This window comes from Myripristis murdjan, chromosome 10, assembly GCF_902150065.1.
Source record: "Myripristis murdjan chromosome 10, fMyrMur1.1, whole genome shotgun sequence".
NCBI classification, from domain to species: Eukaryota; Metazoa; Chordata; class Actinopteri; order Holocentriformes; family Holocentridae; genus Myripristis; species Myripristis murdjan.
This window is the reverse complement of record NC_043989.1, coordinates 6680187-6701358: the sequence shown is the minus strand read 5'-3', so window position 1 is coordinate 6701358 and position 21172 is coordinate 6680187. Positions and strand designations below refer to the sequence as shown.

General features: G+C 42.0%; 1 protein-coding gene across 1 annotated transcript; it reads right to left on the bottom strand.

Annotated features, from left to right (window-relative positions):
• Positions 1 to 320: 320 nt before the first annotated feature.
• g3bp1 (GTPase activating protein (SH3 domain) binding protein 1) lies at positions 321 to 16471 on the bottom strand. The gene is made up of 12 exons (XM_030062225.1): positions 16330 to 16471; positions 11264 to 11380; positions 10777 to 10858; positions 8411 to 8584; positions 6885 to 6975; positions 5930 to 6023; positions 5184 to 5430; positions 3916 to 4020; positions 3118 to 3235; positions 2756 to 2881; positions 2238 to 2347; positions 321 to 1615 (listed from the first exon to the last, which is right to left on the bottom strand). Exons 2-12 carry the CDS (start codon positions 11356 to 11358, stop codon positions 1367 to 1369), a joined length of 1491 nt encoding a protein of 496 aa, XP_029918085.1. The 5' UTR covers positions 11359 to 11380; positions 16330 to 16471; the 3' UTR covers positions 321 to 1366.
• Between the last annotated feature and the right edge of the window lie 4701 nt (positions 16472 to 21172).

The following is a 21172-nucleotide window of genomic DNA, read 5'->3' as shown; positions in this document are numbered from 1 at the left end:
TGTCTGTGCTTCAAGTACCAGAGAGCTGCTTTAACTGTGCACCAATCTGTTTCATTAGTTACAGTGAAAATGGTTGTCTTGTTTTGGAAAGACAATTTTCTGAGTATGAATTGACTTTTTTTTTTTTGTTGTTTGTTTTTGTACCATCTGTAATGCCATTTCATGTAGACTTGCTGCTGTCATGGCCAGGTCTGTTTTGCAATAATGATTTTGTGTTGCAATCCTCAAGTCTGTGCATGACTCATCAAAATCTGATGCTCATTCAGTATACCAATGGCAAAATAAAAGTTTAAAGAGGCTAAATAAGAACTGAGACGAGGTTTAAAACAGTAAATCACTTTATTTAGTTCTCTCGTCGGCAGGTGAGCTCATTTTACACATGATGACAAATGAAGTGCATCGGTAGTAGAAGGCTAACGGGATTTGATACATGCTCCATTCAGACGCGTCCATGATTCCACATATTACAAGCCAACATTATTACTCAAATAAAAACCACTACAGTTCGCTTCTTGACCTGATAGAATAAAAAGATAAGACAGATCCATCGCTAGATACAACGGTGGCAGCAATACACAGGATTGCCCAAGCAGTATAGTACACGTTCCTTTAAGAAACAGGGAGAGAGAACGCGAAAACCTAACCTCTGGGTTTTTTAATCCCCAATTCAAGTAGTATTTACCCTTTTTTCTCATGTTTGCGTGTGTTTTGATTTTTGTTTCTTCTTAACAAATTCAAGTTCAGCATGAAAAAACAAAAAAAAATAATAAAGACAAAGAAAAAAAAGTCCAGATTATACATGTGTTGGTGTAGGAGACAAAAGGAGGACAGAAGAAAGAGAGGAAGAGGAGGAGTGACATTCTGGATTCCTGGGAGAGGAAACAAAGAGCAGCAGGTGAGGAAGAGAAGGAAGGAAGAAAAAGGAGGAAAAATGGGGAAAGGGGCAGCCATCTTTGTGGGAGACAGATGTCGAGACTGGCTGTTGACCTCAGCAGGAGCTGGCGTGACTTGACGTTTGCAAAAGCTCAACCAAACCTGGGTCAGTTACTGGTGGAAATCCCCTCAAAATACTTCTATATGGTCACAATTAGCCTGTTAGCTTAGAGCACACAGCTAGGAGCAAGAACGAGGAGGAGACAATGTCATCACTGAATTAGAAATCAGGAGTGCCGTGTGCCAAATCTCCCAAAATCGACTGTGATTCAATATTTCCTCCTCGCTCCATCTAGATGTAAAGCGTATTTTGTTGCACTTTGGGCTGATCCAACTGGTTCCTGCTGCACCAAACCTGATCAATAAACCTCTGAGAAGTAAACTGAACCCATTTCCGACAGTAACTCGACTCAGGTCTGGAGGTTCCAGCGTCTCACTGGCGCTGGCCCGAGTAGCGGCCCTCACTGGGACCGGTGCCCCGTCCGGACCCAAAGCTGGGCTTCTGTGCCATGCCTCCCCGGGCAGGTGGGCCCCGGGGTCCCCCGCCGCCTCCTATCCGCTCTCTGGGACCACCCGGTCCTCCAGGACCCCTGGGCCTGACATCCCGCCTGTCGCCTTCCCTGGCTGACCGGGTCTTCTTCTCCTCCACATTCAGGCGGACATCACCTCTGAACTTGATGGGCTGAGGAGAGAAGAGAGGAAATTAAGCTCACCGCACCTTAATGGATGCAAAAAGACTGTTCCTCCTTAAAAAGGATAAACACAAACTTTGCACTTTGTAAAAATGCATTCAGCTCAGGGTTCAGTTCCACACATTACTGCGTTGCCAAATGTGACAGAAAAAAAGATGCCCAAAGGCAAAACAAACAGTGTGACAACTGATTTCTACAAGTTAAACTTCTGACCTTTTCAATGTGTGTCAGCAGGGGGAAAAAAAAAAAAAAAAAAAAAAAAAATCTGACTAAAGAAGAAAAGTAAACGACAAAAAGCTCCATTTAAAATGCAGCAAAAAGTGAAGACTTGAATTTTACATGTGATGAGGCTGTGCACGTAGTATTACCTAATCTTCAAACAAGGAAAAAGTAAAGACTAAAATCTACAAACATCCTCTAAGTGTACTGTGCATATTTCCAATTTCCTTTAAATTCCAAAATTGTGTCACCAAGTTTTATTACATCCTGACTACCACTTTTGTCATATGCTACTTGACCTGCAGTAAAATTGGATCAATTGGGTGAAAAAGCAGGGACATGACAACAACAACTACAAAAAAAGGACTAGAACCTTGTCATTTTCATTCTTACCCTGTTGCTGAGGATCTTCTGTACAGGTTCGGAGTCGTCAAACACCACAAAGCCAAAGTTTGGTAACTTCCCTCCGCTGTTGATCCTCAGCTCCAGGACTGTACCATACTCTGCAGGGGAGAGGGGAGCAATCAGGTTACACACTGGGCAGGTTATATTTTGTCAGCAAATTCCCCATTCTGGTCACATATTTGAGATACTTGGAGTCTGAACATTTAGAAACTGTGGCGCTTGACAGTTTACGGATGAATATGTTAATGGAAAACCCTGAATAGGCAGTGTACATTAACTCATATATATTAAGTATAACATGTGTGGGAAACACTGCTGTTAGAAAATAAGTCTTAAAAACAGCTCATCATTATTATTACAGGAAAACATTTTGACAGGTCACGACTGCTTGTTTACATGCTGTGTGCTCTGCATGTCCTGTATGTATGTGCAACAAAGTCATGTACTTCAGTCCCTACATGCACAGTACTTGGAAAATACTCTGAGCAGGACAACAAGCAACTTACGTTCAAAGAACTCCTTGAGCTCTGCCTTGTCCACGTCGTGAGGAACGTTGCCCACAAACAGCTGGTGGGCGTCGGGGTACCTGACCACCCTGCGGACCTCCGACTCGCCCTGCTCGCCTTCCCGCGCTGAAAAAACACACATTGAGCATTCACCAAGTTAACAAATGGACAAAGGGTGTTATACAGACAACTCTGGCTGGTGTTTTCAGTGCACTGCAGATATGATGTGTGATGTGGTCAACTTCTTGTGTTTGGGAGTGAATTTAAAAAAAGAAAAAACAAGTAGCAAACTGAGGCAAGTTGAGGGAAACACGAAATCAAAAAGTTCACTACACACAAGCTGTGTTTGAGTGTGTGTGTACCTGGTCTAGGCCCTCTGTGTACAGGTGGTGGTCCTCCAGGCCTCTGTTCCCTCGGCCTCTGGTCCCTCTGTGGTCTCTGTGCTGCTGACTGGGACTCTGTCTTCACCTCCACTCTGGGCTAGAGGAATAAAACACACACACATACATTACAAAGAGACAAGGGAGAAAGAAAAAGTGCAGGAAAGAAAAGCAAAGTGTGTTTGCTGCTGCTGGCTGAGACTCATGACTTGACTCTCGGCAAATAAACACCAGAACTATTCTGACTATCATCACGAAGGTCTAGCTAGAAGGGTCTGTATATGTGTATGTGTGCATGGACACACTCTGCAGTCATGTCTGCTCTTGGCTACAAGTTAAAAAAAAAAAAAAAAACAGGAGAATTCACACTTTCAAAGCCAACTCTTGTTTGTGGGAGTTGGATGCAGCACTCCTCTCACACAGCAGAGGACATGCTGTGCTGTGGTTGATCAAATATGGTGCACAGAAGATCTGTTGTATAGAATCTGATTCCATCAACAGTCAAAAACAAAGACTGTAGGTTGTTGCTCTTTGACTTGAAAAATTACGGTTGAAAAAAAAAAAAAGTGCTGCAATGCTTGGACAAGATGTGACAAAACACCCTTAAAAACGAAGTACTGCGGTGCTACAGAGATACTGTGGTCTGAAAATCGTACTTCCCTGAGGTAGGAAAATGTGTCTTGGCTGGTATGGAACCCAAAAGCAAAAAACACACACACACATCATTAAACAGTGTGTTTTAATGAACGTTTTGCACCAAGCAGGCAGCAGCAGACCTACCGGTGCTGTGGGAGTGACTTTGACGACGTGTGGGGGGATTCCTGAGACTGGAACGGCCCCGCTGGGTGGGAGGTTCTTACTGGTGACCGACGCCCAGGAGAACGGCTGCGGGGACAGGAGACAGACAGACAGACAAGTGTCACCCAATAAATCACGCTTAATGTTTGCTTATGTTTTATGATTGTCACTGAGGAACCAATGCCGCCATGACTGCACTTTCACTTCTTACTCATTTTAAGCTGACTCATTTGTGCAGCTATAAGTAACTAAAACTACATATCAGCATGCTGGTGCACATTTCTGTACATATGCTGCCTCTACCTGTATATCTGATGATTGTGACAAGATAACTACTGTTCATGTTTGCATGCCTGGACACGCTCTCCAATCTGTGCACATGGTAAGGGAACAGCTAGTGACGCATACATGCACTTCCATTTCAACTTGTAAATCTGTCACTGCTATTAGTGGTCGACCGATGTGGATATTTAGAGAGCAGGGCGGCCGATGGCTGATAAATGATGCTGGTATCATGTTGTTTGCATCTGATAAAATGTAACAATTTAACTGTAACAAATGAGACAAAAAAATTGCCAAACCTAAATGAACATTTATTTACTTATTTGTGTCTGTTAAGCGCCGTCTGCAGTGCACTTATTTCATGTAAAAAAGGAACATAAATGCCCACAGCTAATCAAAAAACTAAAAAAAAGAAAAGAAGAAAAAAAGTAAAAACTAATAAAACTGAATAAAATTTTAGTGCACTTGACAGGATTTATCAGCAGATAGCAGCATTTCCTTGTTTCTGAGGGAATTTATTTATATGAACTCTAATAAATTTAAAAAAAAAAAAAAAATGAACAACGTTAGTGCACATAGTAGCACCCAGCAGCATTTCTCTGTTTTTGGTCCTCATGTACATTTATTTAACACTGATCTATTAGTCACTTGAACACAGGAAGGAAAAAAAAAAAAAAAAAAAAAAATGCATTGCAAAATACTGTCCTGAGTGCAGGCATGATGCCGATTATCTCAAAATACCAGATGTCAGAGCGATTAATGGGTCAACAACTAATTGCCTTCTCTCTTTATTACTTTATCTTCACTGCCCAGTCTCTTATCTGCAGTTTTCTGCTGCTGCGATGACCCAATTCCCCACAGAAATCATTACGATCTATGAATTAACTTGCAGTGACTGAGGGGAATGTTGGCTTTTGTCACCACCAAACTGCCGTTTCCTGGCCTGCTTCTGCAAACTCGAGGCCTACCCTGTTTTCCTCCGGTGCGGCGGGGGCGGGCTCACTGGCCACGGCGGCGGGCTCTGCGGCAGGCGGGGTGGCGGCGGAGCTTTTCTCTGTCTGGTCATCGGCTGTGTGTGTTTCTCCTTGTGTCTCCAGCAACGTCTCGGGCTTCAGCTCCACCACAGCAGCCTCCGCCTCTTTCTCCACCTCAGGCTCTGGCTCAGGGCTCACCGCCGCTCCTTCCTCCTCCTCACCAGGAACAGCCGGCTCTGGGCTGGAGAAGGAAATGTGTCTAATTTTATCAGATAACACAGGCCTAGGCATGTATTGCACAAAGCAGAAGTAGCCAGATAACTGAAAATATATAGCGCTATATCCTGGTGATAATGATCTGCACCTGTAGTACAAAACTAAAATTTAGAAGATGTTTGATTGAATTCTATGGTTATGATGGCCTCACTGCAATGAAATGGCTACTACGGAGGCTTACATCGTCACATGAATAAAATTGGGCTCACTGAATGCACAAGAGCCTCAGCTTTCCAGTCAAACCCAATTTATGCAACTCCCAACTTTTTGTGGCCATGGTTAATGTTGAACCCTGTGACCACACAAATCATGCTTCACATGACTTTAGAAATCCTGTGTTGTATATGTTCCATTGTAAATGTAAAGTAAAACCTCATGTGTACCATCCCAGCTCTGAAAAGCTCCACTATAGCTTCATTTGTCAAATACGGCACTACTGTGTTTATCTCAGTGCAGGTCCTCACCAGGGCGTCTGTTCGTAGAAAGCAGCAGACTCTTCCTGAGCCACGTCAGGGGAGGGAACCCTCTCCTCCATCTCCTCCACCTCGTCCTCAGACTCTGAAACACAAAACCACGCATATGTTGGAGAACAGAAAATGTCTCACCTGCCTACTGCTGCAGTGACTGGTATTTAAAACAATAGCTTGGCCTTTAAATGTTGAGTCATTCTGCGTGTAGGGCCCTTGAAACCCCATAAAAAAAAAAAACAACTCCATCAAAAAAACAAAAGTGTCACTGCCAACCAGTTCTTTCTGCAGCCGCAATAAATGGGGTTACATTACAAGGCATGTCTCATTACATCTTGATAATTCACATTGCTGGCTTTCTCTAAAATTACAGTAAATATTTATTGGCCAAAATCGTATTCCGATGTAGAAACTTGGGGGAAAAAATAATGTGATACTTTAAACTGTACAAATTGGCAATCTACTGAAGACAACAGAGCAAAAACCGCTGCCGGCATTTTCATTTTTCTGCATGAGACAAAGATATATTCAATATGACGGAGCTTGTAATCCAATCATGGCTTCATTTATGTTTTTCCCCGATGTTCTGTCGTTTCTTATACCTTCAATCAAATATTCCCAAGACTTCAAACACCTGAGGTTCTTTGACTCATCTCTCCATTACGTCAGCAGCAATCCACTCCAACTACCATCAAACACGGTCGGTTCAAAGGACGACAATCAAAATTGTTTAAATCATGATCCACATCATCTGCAGGGCTGATAAGGCCTGTACAGCCACCTGAGCACAAATGAGAACCTCCCTCCTCCGCCTAATTTAAATGTGGCCACATGAGAGGGAGATATGACAGTTGAAGAAGAAATATGATTCCTCTGTAGGAGAGATTATTACAGGGTATTACAAAAGAAGGGTTGAACAAGTTTTGATTGTGCAACATGAGCGTTGCCTCACCTTCAGGAGGCTCAGAGTCGGAGTCTCCAAACACCTCGTCTTGGTAGCGAAACACGTCGTTGTGGACGTAGAATTTGTTTGCCACGGTACCCTGCAGGGAAAGAGAAACATTCAGTCTCACATTTTATATAGGGCTGCAACCAACTTATTTGTCAGTTCATCTGTTTCTTGAAATAATTAATTCATGATTTTGCATATGAAACATAAGATCAAAGAGACACGGCCGTGACAAGTAACCACAGCATGAAAAAAAAGTTTGTCTAGCAGCCAGAAAAGCCAAACATTCATTTTATAATGATAAGAAACAGAGCAAAGCCAAATGACTGATGGATTAATTGCCTAATTGTTTCAGCTCCAGTGCTGTATACCTATTTCTGATTACTGACCAAGTTACATCACCAATAAGTTTAAACTGTCAGTGCTTTAGGGTGGATTTTTCCTTTAAACCCTCTAAGACATCAATTAGGGCAGCACCATGCTGTGGACTTTTGGGTACCTTCTATTTTTAATCTCGCATAACAATGCCCAGTGGTTTTACATAAACAGGTTAACACACACACACACACACACACACACACACACACACACGGTCAATAAAACATGTCTGAAACAGGACCATGGCAGAAGGAAATAAAAAGGACCTAACTTATTGTTTTAGTTCTACTGATAAAACTCTTTGAAAACAAAATTTTATGTTTTCATGATCAGAGTTTAGTCCCATAAAATTAAAAAAAAAAAAAAAAAAAAGAAAATCATGAGTAAAAGCTTGATTTTCCAAGCTGTTTCACTCAGCATGACAGAACAACAGCTTTGACAAAAGATTTCGCTGTGGCCTTTTTGAAACAATATCCCCTGGAACAATCAATACCTCAGTTTTGTATTGATTGCCACTATTGTATCACCAACAATATAAATACAATAAAATGTTTATCACAGTAAAACCATGGGCTTGCAGATTCGTTTTCTGTCAGAGGAATCAGAATGAAACCAAAACCAAGGTGCAAATCATCTGGGACCACAAAGACACAATTGATGACCAGCAGTGGCAACCTTTGAGTTTTAATGGGTGTTTCTCATGGGTCAAGTTTATCATTACCTACTACAATAGCCTGGTAACTAAATATTCACAGGTTCAATGTCTGAAAGAGTCATAGTCTGCATAAAAAGTCCTGTTTTCCCCATCAGTGTCTTTAAGGAAAATATCCTTACCATGAATCACTCTGCCTACCAACATGAATGTAATGCCTATACAATGTAGATACCTTGATATCTTCCTGACTTTTGATTTTCATGTTGTCATTTCTTTTACCTTGTTCTTGTGGTTGCAACTGTCAGGGCGTTACGTTAAACACTTTGCCACTTTGACAGCCCAATCAATTTAACCATATCATTTATGTTCCCTCTCATTTTTATCCCTTGTAAAATCAGCTGGTAGCTATGACCTAAAGCTTTGTCTACTGCTGCCCTGGCTGAGGGACGATATAGGCTGAAATAGCCTAAAATGTGTAGAAATGCAGACTACCAACCTCAGGTGCCAACACAAAGGTCTGCATGAACTTCCTCATGGGCTGCATGTTGTTGGACAGCTCTCCCATCACCTGCACCACCACGCCCTCGTTCAGGGTGGCATGGGCATCCACATGCCTGATCTTGGTGTGACAGTCACGGAAACTCAGCGCCATCACCCTCTTGTGGATCTCCTGGAAGAGAGGAGTTGAGAAGGAATGAGGAGAAAGATCCATAGTGACCTTTATCCACACAAGCCCAAGAGTCTGCAGGTTTTCCCCTGAAACAGCCACTGCACCAACTGACTAGCTTTAGTGGGAATGAAAATCTGCTGCTAAACCTCAACTATTACAAAATGTATGCCAAATGACTGGTGCAAATGCCATTAAGAGCACACTAGCAGTGTCATGGCTGTGTCACTAAGCTCTACTAAAAGCAATTTAGGCGGCCACTCCAGTTCTGCTGGACTACACAGTGTGCAGGTGCGGAAGAGACCTGATTAATTAGTCCTGGTGGATGTAAACTCTGGTTTTTGGGTGTCAGATATTAACCTAGCTATTCGCAATAATCTGGTTTCTTTTGCGCATATAGATTTGCTTAGATGTACAGAACTAACCAAGCAAACATACAAACAGGCAATAGGTTCACATTCGGCCCCTGGTTTCAGCTGCATTTAAAAAAAGGGTGCAATTAAGGATGGGATAAAATATTAACGCTGCCTGTGGAAATTTGCCCAGACTGTCGGCTACATGTGTAGACACAGATAGGGACATCTAAATGGATACCAACTAATTCAGATTTTAAAAGTGATTTAAATCGTCAAAACAGCTATATTATTTTGCTATGTTAGTCTAACAAAGACATTTTCTTGTGTAAGCCTGTTAACTTCTGTCTTTGATGTTTATACACCCGTAATGGAATCGTCTCAAAAATCAGAGAGAGGCTGAGACGAACAGTCTAAGCAAACCAGGCACGGACGTCTACTGCAGCAGAATGAGTCCATTTTAATCCACTGAAGCTTTTAAACCGACCACGCAAGCCATCAGCATCAGGCTGCTGATCTCTATCTTTTTTTTTACACCGCTGGTCTATTTTTCTCCCTCTACATGAGGCTAAATGGTTCTCCAACAGGTAAAAACATGCCTGGCTCAAAACCTCCCGCAAGACAGACAAAACTGGTGCACCAAGCAAAAGAAAAAGATAAAATAAAACACTCTGCCTCGCCTATGTCACGCGTCACAACCATGCCTGGTGTTTTTCCTCTATCACAATCACCTTCAGCATCTTCTGTCAAGGAAATTAGTGTTTTTCTTCTAGACTTGGGCCGTATTTGAGCAAGGAAAAACTCTGTCTTTGCACAGAAAAGCAAGGGATAATAGCATTTTGCCTTGGTACACTGTTGCGTGTTTCTGTGACACTTTTCTGTAAAACTTGCGCCTTTCTCTTGATGATGCCTTCATGGCCAGACGGCCTTGAGCGAGGGAGACAAATAGTCCTCAGGCGTGTTCACAAAACACATTTTTGAGCAGTTTGTTCAAAATCATAGTGTTCAGTCCTCTAGTTCAGTCCTACTTTTATAAAAGAATGTGCTAGTTTCATAATAATTTCAGCAAAGTATGATGGACTTGCCTGCTCTCCGAGCTGTGACTGACCTTTTCTGCTGTTTATACCAGATAACACGTAAAGAAATAAGTGAACATGAGCATCAGTCCAGCCCTCATTTTGTTATGCCAGGTTTTCCAATCATGAGAACTGCTGGCTCAAAGATGTCAACATCTGTCTCTATCCATAAAACTTGAGTTCTGGGCTCATTTCCTGTTGGTCCAAATTACAATTTCAATCATAGCAAACTGCACTGCCGTTCCGTTGTTAGCGGACCGAGACATTTTCAGGCATCTGTGTGGTGCTACTCGCCTTTGATTGGCGTTCTCACCTTGCTAAACAAGCAAAACTGAAAAAGGAACAAACTGTCTACATTTACAGGTGACATCTCTGAGATGTTTAATGTGAGGTGTTACAATGTGCCAAGTCTAATACGGAAATCAACAGAAAACACAGGAAATGAACAGACGTTAGCAGGAATGCCGTGTTAACAGAAGGATGACATTTTACCTAAGTCCCATAATTCTTGTTTTCAAAAATCGAAGGAATTCACAATCATAGTCTTATGAATTCCCAGAAGCAGAGAGAACAAGAGAAAGAAAACCTTAAATGTCCTTGGTGGGGAAAAAACAGTACTTGAAAACAGCTTTTATTTTAGCACTAGTGGAAGAGCGGAGCAGCACTTTTTTTCCTGTGGTGAATGTGTGGGAGTGAGGTGCCATGCCGCTCTATGGAAATAACCGATAGATGAGGCCGTTGTTTGCTTGATAGGAATCGTACTTACAGATTGTCCATAAACAGCCTCCACCGGTTTGCCATTGCTGTCCAGGCCACCATGCACGTATGAAGAGTTCTTGCCGTAAAACCTGGACAGAACAGCACAGGGTCAATTTTTTTTCCAAAAGCATTCAAAAAAGAAAACAGAAGCACATACAAACAAGAATTAAGTGTAAAGAAAAATCTGAATTCATAAATAGTATTTACTCTTTGGTAAAATGTTGCTACCTGAAATTAGAGGGTCAAGTGTTCAGAACCACAGGTTATTCTATTCTCAAATGCTCAGCTATAAGCCCACTTTTATAAAAAATTTTAAGATGAACACTTGAGTATCACCCCAATTAAGGATTAAGATTGCACAGCCAGATGCTGAATCACCTGCAGGGCCAAAATGCCCCTCCCCACCCCCCAGGGTAAACCAAAGTCTCAAGTGAAACCTCCTCCTGAAATGTGATTATCAGACACATTCACAGCTGAACAGATGTTGGCCATACCTGTGCAGATAGTCGGGGGCCTGGTTCAGGAGTGTGTAGTACTGTCGGACAAACTCTCGCCCGACCAGCTGGGCACTTGGCTTCTCCATCACCATTTCTTTGGTCAGCTGGAAAGATCTGTGAGGGGAACGAGCAGGAACTGGGTCAGACAAGATGGGGATTATCAGGCCAATTAACACGATATTGGGCCATCTCACCAACCGGGAGGGGAAACCCAATCTGAGACCTGGTGGAGACCGATAGTCAGATCAGATTATGAGATTTGGATTATTCAGATTCAATCTTGAACCACACTAATCAACCTTGATTCATGATTATGACATGATATCTGAATCAAGTGTGGGGATTTCATATTCATTGGAGCAGAGACAGCAATGGCCAGCTGGAACTAATAATTTAATTTGGGAATTCCTGTGCCACAATGAAATTAAATTATACACCTTTATATAAAAGAGGTTGCATATTAACACACTGACTCATATCAGATCACCCGAGTTTGACATTAGCTGATTGGGACTGCTCTGTCCTTGCCTAATCATGTGTGAACATATTTATACCTGAGGGGAAAAACTGTTATGTTTGTGGTGTGTTGCATTTTCAAAACTGGTTTGTTTTTTCCCACTATCTGAACAAGAAGGTGGGTATGGTGTGAAAACACCACCAACCACCAGCCAAGTGGTGGGAAAATGTTTCTGGCGGCTGGTGGGTTTGGTTTGTTTTATCAGCTACTTCTGGCAGGTAATAAGCCGTAATACGTAGGCTGTTTTCTAATCTAAAAATATAACTGCTTTAAGTTAAAAGTGGGTGTTGAATTTTGTAATCAATCAGCTAATGTTCCTACTGAGTGCAAAACTTGAGTTTCTGCTCTGTGACAACACACAAAAAAAGATGAAAATATTTAAGAATACGTGTGACTGTTGGTTTTATTGCAAACCAGATTTCCCTCAAGGGACACTGTTTTGTTTTGTTTTTTATTTCAGAGCAATAAGTGTCAAATTGAGTTGTGTGCACAGAGGAAATCTGAAACATCCCAAAGGACAGGATGGTGACTAAGTTTATATACCTGTGTAAGTGGGAAAATAGGGGATAATACAAGCTGCACACATGTATGGATCGATATCCCGCTTTAAAATTGTGCAGATAGAAAGCGTCCTGGTTTAAAGCTTATCTAAACCAACTTGATGAGATTTTAAACACCAAGTCTTTATTAACGTGAACCAATTACAAGCTGACACTCAGATACCTGTATTTCTTGTCACCCCTTCGGTTTTGCCGGTGATATTTTAGAATGCAAATTGCACTGCTTCCTGAAAATTCTCCAATTCTTCACAGGAAAACAGAGGATAGGGATTAAGATTTATGCAAGAGGGAATCTGAACAGCTGCAGGCATGTACCAACTGTGCCGATAACTCCCATAAAAACACAGCCCGCTCTGCTTTATTGGATGCTATGCCAACTGTTGTGGTCACCAGGGAGCTGAACAACAATCAGACTGGTGTTCTTGGTTGTTACAGACTTTGAATAAACTTTTCAAAACAACACATTCATCAGTATGCATTGAAGAGAAGTCACAATGCCTGGGAAGGTTCTTTAATGATAAAAAAAACAAAAAAAAAACAATGCCCTCCTTGGGTAAAACAACAGACTAGTTGAGGAAGAGGGAATAGTGTGCAACTTATCTTCCACCTATCCAGACTGAGCAGAGCAGTCAGACCACTACATTGAAATCTGTTTGTCAGATAACCACAGACAGTTTGAAGTGTTAATCAGGTTAGGTAAACACAACCCCTGATTTCAAAATGGCATTTGGACACACAGGCCAAGCATTTGCTCTCCTCATCACTTTGTTGACTCATTTTCATTTTCGCTTTTTTGGACCGTGTTGAAATGCCAGCGGCATGAAATGTGTTTGATCTACAAAACGGAATGATTTTGATAAGCTCTTACTGCCCCATCTGGGTGCACCGACATGAAAACAGCCTGCCCAGGGCATGGAAAACAAACGCAGACATTTGCCATTTGTTTCATACCAAGTGGGTAAAAATCTGAAACTGCACAGTCACTGCACTCAAATGTCTCACTCTAGTGGCATCAATGATTTCTCTACTACTTGCTTTCGGTTAACAGCTGCATCTAATGCAACAGGAAAACAAGTCACAACATAAAACCTTCGCCAGTGGCTTTTTTTTTTTTTTTTTTTTTTTTGGAGAGCTCGGACACCGTCTGATCTTTCCAAGCATCTATTAAATATTCAGGATATAAGCTTACTTTGGCCATGATACCCACCAACCTGGCTGCCCTTACCACTGCATGTGACTGGGGTGTGGTAACTTCTGGCTGTATTTGCGTCCACTCTACCAGCCATTTTAATGGTCAACCGGCCACTATTCGGAGGTCTCTGCCCAAGATATCCCTCGTAGAGACATTTGACTGGTATGGTACATTGTGGAGCACACAACCCACTGCAACCAGCGAATCAAGTCTACTACTCTGATCACAGCCCCTACCCATCAGGCTGAACCGGTACCTCAGGCAGGCAACAGACCGAAACATGGAAGAGAAGTCTGAAAGCACCTCATGTCAGATCCATACATGAAACTGAACAGACATACAAACAAGCCCTAGAGCTAGATCCATATGTGATAGTAGCTCATTTAATAACCAACAAACTAAGCTAGCAGCACCAGTTCATCCAGCTAAACCAATCACCAGACAGAGGCAGCTGAGGTGAAGCCATCTAACCTGCTGAGCCTGGCCTGGGCCGGATCACTACTTTCATCCAACATCCACACTAACACACTTCCTGGTATAAATTAAGGTTATTAACATTATGCATAGAGAGGGGAAAAAATATTCACTTAAGTGCTGCGATTCTTTTTTTTTTTTTTTTTAATTCAATATTTTTTATTACTGGATCAATCTAAAAGTTAGGCTACATTTTGGCAAGGGAAAAAACGGTATGGCCATCTTTAGAGGGGTCCCTTGACCTCTCACCTCAGGACACCTGAATGAAAATGGGTTCTGTGGATTGTAGACACACAAACCACTGGTCTCCTCATGCTCACGTTATGCTAATCCCATGCAATTTGGAGCAAAAACCACAAAGTTTTTCAAGCAGTTAAAAAAAAAAAAAAAAACACCTTACTTTGACTTATTCTAAAATAGTTTATTTCCACATGCTAGGGCCTAAAAAGTCATGACGTTTCATAGATTTCATTGGAATGGAAAGCTGGGCCTCTTGTGGATTCAAGGAACCCAATTTGATTCATGTGTGATGATATTAGCCCCCATATAGTAGCCATTTCATTGTAGTGAGACAAACCTTTACGTCAGTGTGTAAGCCTACTGCGACCTTAAGGATAATCACAGCTTCATGGACCTATATAACACGACCAGATCATAACTCGAACCACAAAACTGCAAATAATCTTAATATCGAATCACAATTCTTGCCAAATCGGCACTCAAGTATCGTGATAATATCGAGTAGGGAGATAAGCATATCCTCCCAGCCCTAACCACGGCTGTCCTCACAACCCGTAGATTCATGTTATACGAGGACAGACTGAATAAGCAGCAAACCGAGCCAGCAGCACCGGTCCGTCCAGCTAAGCCAATCACCGGACAGAGGCAGCTGAGGTGAAGCCATCTAATCTAGTTCCACTGCTGTTTAACTGTTATTACTTCTGTTTAACTGTTAATACTTCTGTTGAAATTATTCATATTCCTATCTTTTATAATCCTTGTTCATAGTGTCTATATTGCTTATTGCTATTTATCATGTGTATACTGTATTTCTTCTAAATCTGCACATTGACCTACCTCTATGCACATTTTATACACCCATGCACACGTTTTTTTCTGTTTTTTTTTTTTTGTTGTTGCACATTGCTTTTTGCACACTGGGTTGTACTTAGGTTATTCTGTTGTACTTAGATCTTATTCTGTTATACTTAGATCTTATTCTTTATTTCTATTTTTTTATTTACTTAATTTGTAATCTGTGGAAACTGCTGAAGAAAATGTGAATTTCCTGCGGGATGAATAAAGTATCTACCTACCTACCTAACCTGCTGAGCCTGGGCTGAGGCGGATCACCTCCCATCTAACATCTAACATCCGCACCGACGAACCTCCCGGGTTCATACGAGTTCATTTGAATGTTATAAAATTAATTTGAATAAAGAGGCAAATGAGGTCAACCAGTGCCGTAGCAGCGGAGTGCAGGAAATGCAAGCATGGCACACAGACAAAGGCCACGCCGTGCCAGCAGGGATGGTGTCATTCAACCACACATCAGCCGGCCTGCACACACACTCACACACACTCACACACACACACAGAGAGAGAGAGAGAGCAGTCATGGCCGATCCGCACGGCGCTGCTAAAGCAAGACCCCGCGTCGTCTGTCAGATATAACCCGGGCTCAAATAGCACACCAGTCAGCCTGCTTAACAACCAGCCGCGACAGCTGGATGAATGGAGGGCCCCAAACTAGGACAAACCCACATTAGGAGCCATTCAAGAGCAGCCCCAACACGTGTCCAGGTCCCCAGTCTTACACACACAGACACACACAGACACACAGCCCCGGCTAGCTAGAGCAGCATCCTCTTGTTACCCAACCACTGTGTTTGATAAAATGTGAGAAATCGCCATGAAAATCACCATTAAAGCAGTGCGTGATAAGATAAAAGGAAAGCGAAAGGGAGGGAGTCACGACTAATCTATGAGAGCTGCAACGAGGTTTTTCTGAGGCGGCGGCTATCACCTGGAAGGCTAAAGTGAAACACACAGCGATGTTAGCCGTGGTTTTAGCACGACACTTTTATCCAGCAACACCTAACTCATCACCCGCCGTGAAATAAAACACATTTACTTCATTAGCTGCTGTCTAAATTAACGCCAAAACTGCGCATTAAACGAGCTAACAGTTACAGTCCCGGTGCAGGATTTAGACGGAGCCGCGAACAACGACCCAGTTAACCCGCTAGCATGATTCGGAAAGACAAAGCGAGACATTTCAACGGAGATGTGAGGTAATTTACACCAGATTAAAACTTACCAGTGGGTCAATTATCAAAAAAAAAAACGTTGATTTAGAAACGAGTGATTTCTCAGAATCACCTCCGCGGTTGCAAGAGAGACTAGCGGCTTTACAACGTGCTAGACTGCTCGCTTACCGGTTTCAGCTGCGCAACCCAACTTGAGCGCCCGCCCACTTAAAAAAAACAAGCCAATCCAATTACAGCATGATAACATTTTGACCAATCGTATTGTAGTATTCTAAATACCTCAACGCAACAGCCAATCGTGGCGTGCTATGCATTCTTCGTGAATTCCCCATCCAGACCAATCACATCGCAGTGCGGGATGATGGTGCGCTGGGTTGATCGCCCGGCACCTACCGGTTTTTCCGGTGCACCGGGGCTAATTGTCCGCTTGAGGGAGACAAAAGTGCACCAGTGCCCAAACTGTGTTTTATTAAATCTGAGCACATGACTCATCAGATTCTGTGAATTCCCCCCATTTGTGCAGAACTGGTGAAATAAAGAATGCAAGGAGGAGTTTTGCAGTGAGTTTTTCCTCAATCAGAATGAAAAGAAAAGAAAAAAAAAAAAAAAGAAAGGAAAGGGTCATGTAATTTTTAACCTATGCAGCATTGTTCATCTGCAGTCAAAAGTCTTGACACAAAACATTAAAGTTTAAAAATTTTCATTGCTCTGTTGTTTGAATCTCCTTATTAGTGATGCACAGCACAAATCCCAAATTTTTGCACAGGAACGGAGTCCTAAGCTTTTATGCAAACAAAGAAATATCACAAAGATGTCCATATGAGCATATTTGTAATCAGCGTTAAACTCAAAACCCCAAACTTTCCGCATGTGTCTCGTCTCAGCAGCTGTGTGTACGCTGGTGGCTGCAGCCCTGGGCAGGAAGTTTGAACTGTCTGCAACCAGGGGGGACAAACATTTCCACCATCTATCACCGCTTTCCCCCTTTGGCTGTACGCCGCAAGAAATCCAATCCGGAATAACAAACCGTTATCTCAGGGCTTTGCAGACATTTTTAATCCCACGAAGACAGACGCCCCTTGGACCACACACACTCCCATTGGATAACGCTCAGTCACATGAGCTCATATTGGAAGATTTTTTTTAATGTGAATTATAGAAGAGAAAATGTCCAAATGCTGTGACTGTGCAAATTATATGAACAACTGCAGTTAGAAAGAGAGCGCTAACTGAAGAAGAAAATAACATGGTTGTGATTAATGATGTAGATTTAAAATGTGGGGTCACCGTCTTCTCCTCAGTCCGAGCTAATTAACCAGTGGGTTAATTTAACAAAGTACACGGCAGCCATTTTGCCATAAATAGCAGGGTGTAAACATGAATAACAGGGTGTAAACACAGGTGTTTCTAATGACTGTAATGAAGCCCTTCGTCCTGCTGCTGGCTCACTGGGAAAGGCTTCGGTTCACTTAAATGGAAAGGAGCCATAATTAATGCCATTAGTGTTTATTCTGCCATTAAACGGCTGCTATGAAGAAGGTCTATGTTAATCTTAACATGCAGAGCTATTGCTTTATCACTAACACTAATGTTTGCTTCTACCACGTACAGTATGTTACCTTGTATGGAGAGGAAGACTCCCATTAACTGCAACTTTTACGTGTTGACGTCAGTTCGAAAAAATAAAAAATTAAAAAATAAATAACGCTAAACTGTTTACAATGTGTGCTCAGCAGGGAGCGATGGTTGCAAAAACACATGCATGATAAATAGCATTCACTTTGGATTTATTTATGTTTAATGGTGGCCATTTTCCAGATATTTTCATGTTGTTTATGTCCTAATCAGATATATCAGAGCTTTTTGGAAAAAATATGAGACTCTCGGCTGTAAGTAGGAGGTGGATGTTGATGTGAAGACGGTGTTTACAGTAAATACCACATGATGTGAATGTGGCATTAGTGACCATGTAGGACAGACTTGGCAACAAGGAGGATGATGATCGCCAGTGGACCGGATATGCCTGCAAGGTGAGATAATCTAAACGCAAAGTGGGTCACATATATCAGTGACACAGAAGTAAACCTTGTGTATTCATTTCTGAGACAGACGAGCTGTTTTTTAGCTGTTCACAGACACTTTTGCCTGAAGAGCTGAGGACACGGCTGCCAGACGGGGTGACGTCACTGGAAACTGAGCGTCCTCTCTGGACTTCACTGAGAAAACCACTGAACTCTCACACTCAGGCTTCAAATCACATTTTTCTCTGAAAACAAGTGAGAAACTGTGCACACAGAGGTAGATAATTCATTTATTTCTAATGCAGTTTCGCTCATTTCAGGTTAAGTCCACATACAAGGAGTCATTCCTATAAATAAAGCAAATTACTCCACTACAGGATCAAGAAATGATGCTTGATTGAAGATAATTCTTGAAAGATGCTGATTTGTATTGGGAACCAGTTGAATGGCCTCATTGCATGTGCAGTTATTCTCAGTTGTATTTTCATGAAAAAAATTAATTGTCTTATTCGATTTTTTTTTTTTTTTTTTTTTTGCAGTGTAAAATGTAAAGTGTGTAATTTTGTCACAGACTGCACCTTGTTGCAGGTGTAAGATATGTTAGGTGTATGTTTAATGTCTAATTACAATTAATTCTAGATATATGGACAGTTGATTGGTTGGCTCTTGGTGCTGTCTGCAAATAATAAGAGGATAAAGATTTCTCTAAGAAACTGCAGAAACAAAACTGTGCTTTACACATACACACATGCACACACACACATACACACACACACCAGCCTTTTTTTCTCCCTCACAGCCACAGGAGAGTGTGAGACAGAGTAAAGGAGGAAGTTGAGCACATTTTTCCCCTGGTGCGGCGAGGGGAGGGCCTTCCCAGGCTTTGTGGACGAGGCTCCGCCGTTGTTCCACATTCTTGACGCCGGTGTCTGGATGAGCGGGTTGGGATGGAGACTGGGTGCTCTCCCTCCCTCTCCAGGCTCCCTTGGGACCATGAACAGCTTTGTACCAGATGAGCCAAGGGGGAAATTAAACAGCAGGGACGTAGCGTTTGCAGTGGCACAATGAAATAACAGGCGTTTTTTAAAATAAACACATTACCAGTGTTTGAACAAGTGCAGGCACACCGGGAGTTCCTTTAACACTTGTGAGCAGCTGCCTCAGAGCCACTGAGCTCTACTCTTTAATCATAATAATAATCCAAAATCAAGACTTATGAACGCTAGAAAATTTGGCTAATATGAAATTAAGGCTGTTGGATTTTCAGTATTGGACTGAGATCATGCTACTCAGCAGGTCTTCCAGTTTTAGCTTGTTCTACCCTTATTTAGCTTTGGCATCTGTGGTTGTAGCGTGTTTAGATTGATCACTGTGCATTTTTTGAGATCATGCAATGGATTTGGGGTTTCATGAGCACAAGGGTTATGTTGTTTTCTCAACCAAAAATGACCATGTTGTCCTTTAGTTTAAGTTAAAACACAAAAAAAATCATCAAAGTTGCAACTGCAGCATTTTCCCGTGACAAAATCACATTGAAAAATCTTCTTGATGTAAATAGAAGCAAATGGAAAAAAAACTTCATTCATATGATGAAGAGAAAAAAAACAGCATCAGTTGAAACATGCTGAATAACCCACAAAAATATGCATCATAAATGCGTGCGAACTCCCTTTGAACGCAGGTGCTGTCGTGCAGAATTTCGCAGGAAAAGCACGGTCAGCTGTGTCCTGACAAAACAGGCCTGCGACATCTGCATTTGCACCTCAGGCATTTGGCAGATGCTCTTATCCAGAGTGAGTCACCATGAATGCAACAGGAGAATCGACTTCAAAATCAAGATCATCAACAATTCCACGCAACCAGCGGTAAAAACAACACAGAGATCCTGCGACTTTACAGCGATCATGGTTGAGACAGAAGGGGCTGGCAGAGCAAATAAGTGCTGAGGAGAGCAGGCAGAAGTTTTTTTTTTTTTTTTTTTTTTTTTTTTTTAGAAACTCGTAAAGACGGCTATTCTGGGGTCTCAAAGCAGACTCACGAGGGAAGAGTTCAAAAGCATCGCTGCTGCACAAGGACATTAATATTGCACACAATGCATGAAAGCTTCATTTAAGTGCTGTTCTGCTCTGTTGTTTGTGGGTTTCACTTTAAAGCTGCAGGAGGCAATTTTTAATAGAATTTCATATACAAACACACCAGGTTTTTCAGCCTAAATCACAGAATAGGGCTCCAACAGAGAAGAGAGTCCCATCCCCATTTAACTGAGAGGGAAACATGAGTGTGTTGGTGCACTTAATGCACACTAAATACATTTAATTCAAAATTTCCAGTCACTTAGAGCTCCAAAACACAAAGTTACCCGCTGCAGCTTTAAGTAGGCCTATTTGTTTCTTATTCACTGCATCTGCACATTTAGTGACTGGACTGTCTGATATTTAAGAAGCAAAAGCATGGGAATATATAATATCGGGTTGTTGGCCTGCTGTGCAACACGGTGTAAAATCGTGTTACTTTGCAAATCGGCCTCCATGTGGCTCAAACTGTGCAACTGTCAGAGCGCTGGTGCTCGTGCTGACAAGCCCGTCCTTTGTCAGATAATGTCTGGCTGGCGTGAATAGAAATTCCTTTGCAGAGGGGAAAGAAATGCAGATATGAATGCATGCAGAGATTTTTGGGTCTTTCATAGTCTTTTATTCATGGAAAGAGTTTTGTTGTGCTCTCATTGTCGCACAAAGAGCGTCAGTAGAAACATGTTAAGAGCGAGAAAAACTCTCAGCCTGCGAGATTTTCTCCCCGTAAAAAGACAAATATATCCTCTTTATTGCTTCAAATATCAATACACCCGTGTCCTTGTTTGGGACATGGAATCCGT